Raw genomic sequence first — 12603 nt, 5'->3', positions numbered from 1 at the left:
ACAAAAAGTTATATCTCTTTATATACAATTAGTAGAATCTTAATTAACTAATCACTTATTAACTAATTAACTTTTATATTTAATAGACACATATACCACATTGATATTTTTTGAATTTTGTCAAAAAAATAAAAAATATTACTTTTTGAGTTATTACTTGTGTTTATGTTAGTTGTGTCTTGTGTAACTATTGTGCTTCATAGATTTGAAAATGTTTTTACAAATAAAATAATGATAGACAAAAACAATTACAAGTGCTCTTCCTTTTGATAGTTGGTGCAATAATAGTAAAGTTTTATTTTTAATTTTTTAATTTATTGAATAATTTAATCACCCTTTTGTCTCAACTTGCAAGTGGTAGTAGAACAATTGTACAAAAAAAATTCACATGGAATCCGAGTCCTCTCTTTGCATTCTTCCAATTTATCCATATCCTTTTCACAAAGTTCCAATTTTTATCACTTTTCAACTACACCCACAAATAGAAAGCTTGAGAAAATGGCAGAATCTGAGGAAGAAAATCAAGAGTTTCTACCTAAAACAAAAACATCATCATTAGAGGAACATGGTTGTTGTGCTATGGATTTTGATTTGGATTTGGAAACTTCATGGCCTTTGGATCACATGTCCTTTGTCTCCAACCCTATGTCACCTTTTCAGTTTTCCACCATCTCTGACCAACCTTCATCTCCTCTATGGGCTTTTACTGATGGAGAAGATGATAAGCATGTTAAGCTTGCAGCTTCAGCTTTATCTGATTGCCACAAAATCTTCTCTTGTATGTTTTGTTTGGTTCCTTTCAGATTGTTTTTCTGTTGACTTCATTTTTTTATTTTTTATTAATCTTTGAGACTTGATTAATTCTCAGTTGACTGTAACTGGAGTTGAAAATGTAATATGAACCAAATTGGTAATTATTTTGGCCCAATGTAGTTGAAGTTTTCTTTTGCCTAATTTTACCTTTAAATTTGGGTGTATTGAAGAAACTTTTTTTAAATAAGAAAATTATGTTAATAACCTACTACAGTGCTTGAGGCTTAACTTGATTACAAGGCAGAGTTGATTATGTAGAAAGACTTTATGGGACTGAAATTGATTTTTTTTTCTCCTTCTTCTAAACTCCACTGCTGAAGTTTCATGGCTTTTACCTTATACCATTACATGCTACATTTTTTTTTAGATTCTTGGAGTATTTTAAAGGTTTGGAAATTCTAGATATTATATTATGATGTTGAGTTCATATAGTTTATTACCATAACTGTGAAGTTTTCATAATCTACTACAATGTAATTTGGTGCTAAACATGTGTTTTGTAGTTTGTGTGGAGAGCTTCATTTCTTCTAACTAAAGCTACTGTTTTCAGCTGATTCAAATTCAATAACCGAGAAGCCGGTGGAGAATGATGAAAACAAAAAACATTTACCACCTCTTGTGCCACCAATAGAAAATTTGAATGGATATTGTGCAATCAAGGAAAAGATGACACAAGCGCTCCGCTACTTCAAAGAGTGGACTGAACTGAATGTTTTGGCTCAGGTTTGGGCACCTGTGAGAAACGGAAATCGGTATATGCTTACAACTTCAGGTCAACCCTTCGTTCTTGATGATCCACATAGTAATGGACTCTGTCAGTATAGAACGGTCTCCTTGATGTACATGTTTTCTGTGGATGGAGAGAACGATGGAACTCTCGGACTTCCTGGTCGAGTTTTTCAGCAGAAACTACCAGAATGGTCTCCCAATGTTCAGTACTATACTAGTAAAGAGTATCCACGCCGATATTATGCTCAACATTACAACGTTCGTGGAACCTTGGCTTTGCCTGTATTTGAAACTTCATTGCAGTCATGTATTGGTGTGCTAGAGTTAATAATGACTTCACCAAAGATTAACTATGCTCCTGAGGTTGAAAAAATCTGCAAAGCTCTTGAGGTTGAGTTTTTTTCAACGTTGCTATCTATACCAAATTTTAGGGTTTTCTTATGTTTGGTGATTAACATATGTTTATATATTTTATACCAAGATTTTCATGGTAGAAATGTTGAATAAGTATCAGGGTTGTTAACAAGTGCAATTTGAACAAATCATTGTTACTTTGCAATACGCTATTTAGTACAAAATCTTGTCAATAGCGGCTATAGCGGCTCTATAGTGGTGTTGCATAGCGGAATTTGAACAAACTACTATTTTTTGCAATCCGCAATCGACAACACTGATAACTGATATAAGTACAAACATATTTAGATTTCTAAGTCACTTTCTGTCGGTGTCCTTGCAGGCAGTAAATTTGAGGAGTTCAGAAATTTTGGACTATCCATACACTCAGGTGATTTTAATTTCATGCTTGATGCATCCTAATCTGTTATATCTAGATAATGTCGATATTAGTATTGTTCTATACCTTACCCCTGGATTCCCACAGATATAACTTGGCAATGCTTTTAAACCAGATTTGCAATGAAGGGCGTCAAAACGCATTATCCGAGATCTTGGAGATATTGACAGTGGTGTGTGAAACTCATAATTTACCTCTTGCACAAACATGGGTTCCATGTAGGCATAGGAGTATTTTGGCACATGGTGGTGGTTTAAAGAAAAGTTGTTCTAGTTTTGATGGTAGTTGCATGGGACAAGTTTGCATGTCTACAACCGAGGTAGCATTATATATCATAGATCCTCATTTATGGGGATTCAGAGAGGCTTGTGTTGAGCACCACTTACAACAAGGTCAAGGTGTTGCTGGAAGAGCTTTTTTGTCACAAAACATGAGCTTCTGCACAAACATTACTCAATTTTGCAAAACAGATTACCCTTTGGTTCATTATGCTCTCATGTTTGGGTTAACAAGCTGTTTTTCGATTTGCTTGCGGAGCTCTCACACGGGAAACGACTATTATGTGTTAGAGTTTTTCCTGCCTCCTAATATTACAGAATTTCATGAACAGAAGACACTCTTGGGATCCATATTGGCAATAATGAAACAGCATTTTCAGAGTCTTAAGATTGCTGCAGGTGTTGAACTTGGCGAAGATGGTTCGATTGAAATTATTGAAGCAATGGATGAAAGTGTTCATATTAGGATTGAATCTATTCCAATTGTTCAATCTATTAAATCGCCACCAAGACCTGATGCCTCACCAAATATGGAGGAGGACAAGGTACCGCAGGATCCGTCAGATATTCAGGGTGAAAATATAGGTGGAAACATTGATCAGGTGTCCTTCTTAGGGAATAAAAACGTAAAGAAACCCTCAGAGAGGAAACGTGGAAAAACCGAGAAATCAATTAGTCTTGAAGTTCTACAACGCTATTTCGCAGGGAGTCTCAAAGATGCTGCAAAGAGCCTTGGCGGTACGTTCATACTCTGACATATAGTGTGATAATATTCATATTTATAATTGTCTAAGAATACAAATGTTGATTCTACTACAATGAAGTTCATCTTGTGGTTATTTTATCTCTATGAATCCGCAGCTATCTGGAAGTAGTACTATCAGCAAAGAATATATTATGCAATCAAAACATACAAATTGTATTTTTTTTAAGTTAGTAGCAGCTTTTTATCTAACGAAGCACGAAAGAAAGTAGCAGCTCTAACATAAAGTTCTTGAATATATTCTTGTTGAACAGTTTGCCCTACGACAATGAAGCGCATATGCAGGCAGCATGGGATATCCCGTTGGCCATCTCGAAAGATCAACAAGGTTAACCGTTCCCTGTCCAAGCTCAAGCGTGTTATTGAATCAGTTCAAGGTGGCGAAGGAGCGTTTGATTTGAATTCTCTCAATACTAATCAACTTCCAATTGTTAGTTCTTTCCCTGAGCCTTCTACTCCAAATACGTCCAACCAGCAAGCCTCATTAAGCATTAGGCCGTCAGAGCCTCAGATAAAAGAGAATGGAATCGATGCGTCTAAAGTATCAGAAACAAACATAGAGGTTGTAATGGAAGATCAATTGCTTGGAGGTAGGAAACGAAGTCTTGGAAAAGAAGTGATTATTAATGATAAAGGCGTGCCTGTTCAGAAGGTTAGAGCTAGGAGCGGATCGAGCGGAGATAGCACAAATCCTATTTCTCATGACTCATGCCATGGTAGTCCACCAATTGAAAGTTCAACCATAAAAGAAATATTCATTCCGTCCAACAATGAGCAATGTGTTGCATTGAAGGGATCGCCAGAGTCGAGAGTGCAGCCAACTAATGGATTCAACTCTGCATCGGCTTACCGTATGCCCGACAATGTGATTGCAGAACTTGAAGAGCCATTTGGAGGAATGCTAATAGAGGATGCTGGTAGTTCAAAAGACTTAAGAAATTTGTGTCCTTCAGTAGCTGAGGCCATTTTGGAGGATATGGCACCAGAACCTTGTGGGACTAATCTTCCAGGTTCATCATACCTTGCTCCTAAACAGTGCATGGATACTATTAATACATCCACGACGCCTTTTGCAGCTAGGAAAGAAATGAAAACTGTGACTATTAAGGCAACTTATAGAGAAGATATCATAAGGTTTAGGGTCACTTTGACTTGTGGCATTGTGGAATTGAAAGAAGAAATTGCAAAAAGGTTGAAACTAGAAGTTGGTACATTTGATGTCAAGTACCTTGATGATGATCATGAATGGGTTTTGATAGCATGTGATGCAGACCTGCAGGAGTGCATTGATGTTACAAGATCATCAGGAGGAAGCAACATAATTCGGGTTTTGGTGCACGACATTACGTCGAATCTTGGAAGCGCCTATGAGAGTTCAGGGGAGTGATGTATGTACATACAGGTTCAGTTTGTAATGTATTGTTTAGATCCTTGTGGTCATTAGGAAGATGGGTAAAAAAAATTGATTTTGGTTAAGATATGCTCAAATTGTAAGAAGTTTGAGATAAGATAAAAGAATTTTCACTCTATTTAATATTTGGTATCACTCAGAAGTATAGAATTGTTCAAATTGTGGGAATTTTTTCACACATAAAAACATTATTAAATTTATAGAATTGTTCAGTTCATATTCAATAGAGTGAAAATATGTGGTCAAGTTTAAAAATCATTATGATATTGAAATTTCGAATTCTTCAGTCCATATGTCGTATGAAATCCAAATCTGGGTGTCTAATTTTTATCTTGATTTAATAGTCACAGTGCTCAACATGCTGCCACGGTCACAAGAGTAACACGAGATTAGTGAAACAAAATAATCAAAGGCTTAAATCAAACATTTGATTATATTGCATTGTAAAAGACAACAATTAGTTAACTTTGTGTGTTCAATGATGTTGGGTTCGACTTTGAGTAGTCAAGTCTCGCGTCGATTATGAATGAACAAAACATTGGATATATAAGAGAGATGATCCATATATTAATTGTTTTAAAGTTTTAGATGGAGATGTGTCAAAATCTCTCGGACTACCCAACAAATAACTTAGGAGGTTAATGTGTTTCTAAAAGATTGAATCATTCCAAGATCTCACTAATATATTATAAGAGCATTTAGTTAAAACATCATTTAATTACTATTCAATTTCCAAAAGAGTCTGTTGGATTATCCACTTATATAGGACTTGTAGAGGATCAGTGGGGTCTCAAGATTGTCCTCCACGTCTCCTACCTGTCTATTTCATTGTCATTTGTTGCTTTCTTCCCTGCATGGCCTTGGCACATGTTGTTCTTGGTTGTAAATGTATTGGTATGTGAATTTTCTCTTCACAAAATTATACAAGATCGAAAAGAGAATAGAAACGTGCATCACAGTTCTGTCACAGTGATGTAATTCTTGTATAAAAAATCTAGCTTCTTCTAAATTCTGTAATGTTGCCTTCTGCAAGGCTGTTTTGTTAAATACATTGTAAGAAGAGTTGGCCGCACAAAAGAATCAGAAGAGTTGGTTTCAAAAAAGTACAATTTGTTGGACAAGTTTTAAATTGTAGATGCTAAGGTTACACTTTAAAGCTCTTCACCCCTCCCAAAGAGTGTGTTATGCAAGAATCAAACTGCAGTACTTTCAACAAACTCAACACTGTTTAAGCAACTGGAGCACATTTGAAGGATTGTTTATCTCTTTTATGCAAATATTAAGGAATAAACATGGAGAACAAGTTTAGTTGCAAATACTGCTGTCATGGAATAGCAGTAGTTGCGAGTGTATAGATAAATGTTGTCTCAAGTGTATACAGATTAAACTTATGGTTTTGGCTGTGGGTAGATAAAAGAGGAGAGGAAATATTTTAAATGTGTTTAGTTCAGTTTTTATGTGGAGAGAGGAGCAAAATTCCTCCATTTGAAAGAGGTGATACGCATATAAAATCCTTAAAACACCTCTCCTCTTCATGAACAAAATATAACTTAAATTAAAAAATCACTTTTCACCTTTCCCCTTTTTAAAACCACATTCTACTTAAACTATAGCTTCGAAGATAAGTGTAGACATTTCTATCATATATGTTAAACATGCCACAATAAAGACTACTTCGGAAGCAGAAGATCATGAAGGAGGCTTCTAGGACGTTCAGGTTTTGTTCGATGAATATATTTTCTTTTTGAAGATTAGCGATAAAATTATATAATTTTACATCTATAACTTTAATAAAAAACAATGATGAATAATAAAACTTAGATAATTAAAGTTTACTTCTAGTTTATCTCATTAATTTACTTTATCTTCAAAATTAAAGAAAACATATATCCAGTTTATCCTCTGTATTAATTTAACAGTCCTACTTGTAGATCCTCTTTGCTTAACAAAAACCATAGCGTATAAATAATTAAAGGTGTTGTCGATATCAAGTAATCAAGTAATAATACAGAAAAATACATGAAATATAATAAGTTTGTTTGAAAAATTGATTTTAACTCGGATGTCTCGGTTTAAATAGAGTACATTTCTAACCAAATACTCAAAAATACTCAAACAAAATTAAAACAAATAAAAGCTAATATCCATCAAAACATTGACTCTAAAACCATAACAAGGGTAAATCATACTTATTTCTTCTTGTCTCCAGCTCCACCAGCCCTGCACATCGAAAATATCATAGTTAGCACATATCCAGACCAACAAAACTACATTTCAGGAATGCTTATCATAATAAATTAGATATGGTACACATATTAATGATATTAACAAAATAACATAGGTTTTAAATTAGATATGATCCGCATATTAATAATATTAACAACAGAACATAGGACAAACCTCATCTTCCTGAGTACGTTGGACATCTCCTCACGCTTCTTCTTGGCACGTTTGTGGGTTCCAAGCTTTCTCTTTGCAACCTTAAGTGCCCTCTTATCTTTTCCAACCTTGAGCAACTCAGTTATACGCTTCTCATAAGGTGCAAACCCAGCAACCTCTCTGATGAGGTTTCTCACGAAGTGAACTCTCTTGCTTGTTTTCTGATTGAGTCAATAAATTCTTTAGGGAAACATTTAAACAACATTCCATCTTATTAGATTTTCTAAGGTGGATAGAAAGTCAATAGCTAGCCACTAAAAAGGCATAGTTCTCATTTTATTTGTATCTTTCACACAGAATGATTTGGTATCAAACAGGAACTTAACAAGAAACAACCCATCAAACGATGCTTCTAACATTATTAAACTGTTTTACTCTAGTTTTATCCTTTAAACAGACTATGGCAGCATGAATAGTAAAAACTTAAACCAAAATTGTGAGTGAAGTGAAAGGAACCGGTAAAAAAAACACTGGATTCAATCTGGTATAAAAACACCAGCAATAACAGAAAAAACATTGCAAGTTGTAGGCAACAAATTCAAATGCTTCGCCACTATTAAGTGATTTACACTAATGTGTAGACAATGAAATTATAATACAAGGGAGTTGCCTCATAAGTAAAAATTGTACTCAAATTAAACAGATACAATAAATTTAATCAATTGGAAACCAACTTCCTTTTTTCAAAGTTACAAGATAGTTCAAAACTCACAAATTGAAAAATTAGGTTTTAAAAATCAGGAAGCAAAAACTATTACGTATATCTGTCCCAACTAGAAAGACACCTACTACAACTGCTAAAAACATTTACACTATTTAAGTTGTGATTCTAAAAACACCATTCACAATCTAAACAAATTTAGAATACGAAACTGAAATATAAAATTGCATAGAAAAGGAAAAAAAACTGACCCCCTTGCGATCTGAGGGGCGTGGAGCCAACTCCTTCTTGGTGACAACGTGACCCTTGTTCAAACCAACAAAAAGACCCGTACTGGGTTGTTTTGGAGCCATTTCCCTGATCAAAACAAAATCACACACTTGAAAATTAACGATTGTTTAACAATAATAAGAAGATAGGTAGAAATTATCAGGACGAAAACATTGGATTGAGGCAATCGAAGATCGAGAATGAGATTGAGAGGAAACATTGTTTACCTGTGGTGCCGGTGTGTTCAGAAACCCTAGCAATCTGCGGTGGAAGAAAATAATAGGGTTCATTTTAACTTAGTGAATGGGCCTACACCGGCCCAATTACTCTTTTTTTAAATTAAAATAAAAACAACCAATAAACATGTATAAGAATTGTATCTGTACCCCCCATGTGCTTCTCACCCCCAATCTCCATTGAAAATACAAATTTGTCATTTTTTACTATATATAAAACATTCAAAAGGATTTATCACTCCATTTTTCACCCCCTCTTTCGAAAATTAAAAAATCTACTTTATTATTTAAAAATTTCAAACTTTCGAATATAAAAAAATGAGTTTTGTTGATATTTTGAAACTTTTCTTAAACATGAAACTCCTGAAACATAATTTTTTTAAAATTTTAGATAATTTTAAAACTTTTGAGAAATCTGAAACTTTTTGAAATGCATTTTTTCAAAATTCATCAAAACTTTCAAACGTTTTGATCAATTTGAACTTTCAAAAAAACTTCATAATTCATCAAAACTTTCAAAAGTTTCGATTTATATGAAATTTTCAAAATGTACATAATTTTTTAATAATAATTAAAATTATTTTTAAAAAAGGATTTATAATATTATTATTAATTAAATTTATTACTCTTTTTGAAATCATGTACAAGTATAGTTAAGGTTCCTGCTTCAAGAACGATTATAGATTCTACAAAAAAAATTCACCATTGATTAGATATTATTACTGATAATTCACAATCGATCAAATTTTTATTATAGATATATATTGATGTTTTATTTGAAACATATTTTGTAGTTATTTCCCTCTCGAGAAGTTGTATTTGAATGGGCAAAAAATATTGGAAGGCAAAATAGAATTTTAATTGTTACCATTCGATCAGATAAAGCAACCAGAAAGAAAGAAATAAAAGACAAATTAATTTTTGGATGCGATGGAGATGGAAGATATAAATCAAAATCAACAGTAACTTGTTCTCACAAGGAAAACTAGTTGTTTAAACTCAGATGTATACCGTTAAGTATCGGTGAATGATGAAAAATTAGTGTATGTTGTGAAACACACAATCATGATTTACTAGATACTTTAACCGATCATTCGTATTTGGGGCGTTTGAAGGAATAAGAGAGGAAATTTATCAAAGACATGACAAAGTATAAGTTTGCACTGAGATTCATTTTGAATACTTTGAAAGAGAGAAATAAAGATAATCTCACAATTCTCAGTCAAATATACAAAGCAATGAGTACTTATCGATCATCGTTGAGAGGTTTGTACACATAAATGCAACATCTGTTGAAGTTAATACAACAAATAAATTATGTGCATTGGACAAGGAGAATTCAGATGTTATGAGAGATATATTTTAGACACATTCTGATTGTATAAAGTTGTTAAACATGTTTTATTTTATTTTGGTATGTGATAGCACATACAAAACAAATAGATGTCGATTTCCATTACTTGAAATTGTCGGTGTCACATATACTAGTTTGACATTTTCAGTTGGGTTTGCTTACTTGGAACAAGAGCGACAAGATAACTTCATTTGAGCATTTGAAAAGGTAAGACAATTGTTCGTCTTTGAAAATTTAATTTGTGCAGGCTCAGAGACATCCTCCTCCATTTGTGCAGGCTTAACGACATCATCCTGAACATCCTGTCTACGACGATGCTGCATATTTAGACGGTTTGCTTTCATTTCGTCGTTTGTTCAATGTTGTTGGTGGAATTCTCTCAGCTCCATCACCATTATCACCTCTCACGCTTCGGGCAATGTTGTGAATAATTTGACTAAAGATGTCTTTCCATTAATTCTAAAGTTTCAAAGAATTTGAAACATTCGAATATTTCATGTTTTTGAAATTCACATTTTGAAAGTTTCAAGTTGTTAGAAAGATTCGAAAGTTTCAATATTTTGAAATTTTCATGCTGATAGAAACTTTCTAAAGTTTCAAAAATTCTGGGACAAAATGCACTTCAAAAGTTTTAGTTTGTTAGTTACTTTCAAAAATTTATGGTATATGGAAAAAAATATCATTTCGAAAATTTCTAAACTTTCGAACATTTGAAAAAATATGGTTTCGAAAGTTTCAAATTTTCGAAGGGGTTCTTATTTTTGTATTTCAAAGGTTTCAAATGTTAGAAGGTTTGCAAATATGTGAATCGGACAATTGAAAGTTTCGAATAGAATAGGTGAAAAAATGGAATGTAAATTTTTTGAAAGTTTTTATAGATAAGAACAAGGATAAAATGATATTTTCAATGGAGATAGGGGATAGAAATACACGCGGGGATGCACGGTTCTCTACATGTATACGCATTGCAGCTACTATAATCTTATAATATTTAGAATTAAAAAATTATTATCGTGAATTTCGTCAAATATAATAATTTATTTTGGCTCTCAAGTAAAGGATATTCATAAATATAGATTTCCTTTTATTTGTTAGAATATTATATTAATAGATAATTAATTACTGTGCATAAAAATTATTTTTATTTAGTATAAAATGTTTTCTAAATATCATTTAACACGTATAGTATAGTATAAAAAAATACAAATATATTATATACATTTGTTCCTACATATGAGATTTATTTGACTAAATTACAAGAATTAAAAAATTAATTATAGTATAAAATTTGTTGATAATTTTAATTGTTTTATTATTTTATTTTTAAATGGTTAAAATTAATTTATCTTTTTGTTGTAGTATTTTTTACATATTATAGAAGAAAAAATTGTAACATAAATTATAGGTAAGTTAGTAAATAAATAATTGATGTAGTTGAAAAATTAAAAGGTATCCTATAAAAAAACAAAAACAAAAAATCTTAAAAGAATTTATATTTAAAGGTAAAGATATTATTATTATTTTTTAATTTTAGAAGAGATGATAAATTTCGCCATAATTAAGTTTTACAATTGTGAAGTCTTAATTCAAATTTAGACAATATGTCCAATCTAAACGTAGTTGAATCTCAAAAACCAATCTATTATTATTTTAGTAACGAATACCTTTATTACTACCTCTCTCCATTTATTAAAATTTAAAAGTCACTTGATTTTTTTCAACCTATCTCCTTGCTCATTGAGCTATCAAAATAGATTAGCCCCAATAGACTAGCTCGTCCAATCCGCTAAAATATAGAGTTTGTGTCTAATAATTTAAACCCAAAATTTTTAGATTTTTTTAATTTGGTATGAATAAACTTGTTACCAATTCGGATTAGTCCGTATGGGTATCGAGTAGCCCGCATAACCAATTTAAAACAATTTTTTTTTATAAAATTAGCTCACATAAAAGAAACTCCAAAATAAATTCAATCTACTTAGTTGGTTATATATATAATCTTTTGTGATATAATATTATCTTTAGTTAGTTATATATTTTTAACAATAATTTCTTTATTTTTCTAAAGAGACAATTATCCAACACTTTGTAAAATATGAACATTGCTAAAGAAATCTAAAAACACTTATTATAGAGTCACATTAGAACTATTCAGCACTCTATTTGAATTTGGTTCGAGTTTAAGTTATGCTAGATAAATATAAATTCATTTGTGTTATGTTAGATAATATCTATAACTTTTGAATAATTTGAACTTATTTTAATTTGTGTGTTGTTTAGATAATATGTTATTTTTGAAAATTTTGAATTGAATTTTTGTATAAAGAGTAAACCATAATATTTTTTAAATAGACATTAAAATTGATTTATACTTAATGCATAAGTAGTATACTATAATTTTTTTTAAATGGGCATCAACCGAAATTTTTCAAGTTAAAAGAGTCGCAAAAAAATAAAAAAATATAATGAATAAAAAAAAATATGTGGGTTACCCGCTAAACCACAACCTGTCTAGGGTTGGACTCGGGTAATATTTTATTGGCCCATATTGGACCGACATAGATTAAATGTTTACTGTCTTTATAAAACAATAAATATTATAATAATTATGTGCTCAATTACTTTTTAACTTGTAAGTTGTAACTCACATCTCTTATTTCGTCTCTCATATTTTCCTCATAATTTGGCCTCTCCCATATAGAGCTGTCAATTTGACAAACCCCCTAATTATTGGACCCGACCTCTATGTTGGAAAGCCCAACAAAATTTATAATTTAAAAAGCCCCAAAAAAACAAAACCCCCTAAAATTTTGTGGACTTAGTGGACCTATAGACCAACTTTAGAGGTATTATACA

General features: G+C 31.8%; 2 protein-coding genes across 2 annotated transcripts; one reads left to right on the top strand and one right to left on the bottom strand.

Annotated features, from left to right (window-relative positions):
* Nucleotides 1-358: 358 nt before the first annotated feature.
* On the top strand, nucleotides 359-4910 carry LOC101493414 (protein NLP6). Its single transcript, XM_004496497.4, has 5 exons — nucleotides 359-778; nucleotides 1364-1932; nucleotides 2279-2326; nucleotides 2451-3351; nucleotides 3631-4910. The coding sequence occupies exons 1-5, from the start codon at nucleotides 499-501 to the stop codon at nucleotides 4761-4763; spliced, it is 2931 nt and encodes a 976-aa protein (XP_004496554.1). The 5' UTR covers nucleotides 359-498; the 3' UTR covers nucleotides 4764-4910.
* A 1893-nt stretch (nucleotides 4911-6803) lies between these two features.
* Nucleotides 6804-8485, bottom strand: LOC101493088 (large ribosomal subunit protein eL36x-like). Its single transcript, XM_004496496.4, has 4 exons — nucleotides 8385-8485; nucleotides 8139-8244; nucleotides 7188-7387; nucleotides 6804-7007 (listed from the first exon to the last, which is right to left on the bottom strand). The coding sequence occupies exons 2-4, from the start codon at nucleotides 8238-8240 to the stop codon at nucleotides 6977-6979; spliced, it is 333 nt and encodes a 110-aa protein (XP_004496553.1). The 5' UTR covers nucleotides 8241-8244; nucleotides 8385-8485; the 3' UTR covers nucleotides 6804-6976.
* Between the last annotated feature and the right edge of the window lie 4118 nt (nucleotides 8486-12603).

Source organism: Cicer arietinum, chromosome 4, assembly GCF_000331145.2.
Source record: "Cicer arietinum cultivar CDC Frontier isolate Library 1 chromosome 4, Cicar.CDCFrontier_v2.0, whole genome shotgun sequence".
NCBI classification, from domain to species: Eukaryota; Viridiplantae; Streptophyta; class Magnoliopsida; order Fabales; family Fabaceae; genus Cicer; species Cicer arietinum.
Note: the sequence above shows the minus strand (reverse complement) of the source record. Positions and strands in the feature narration are given on the sequence as shown.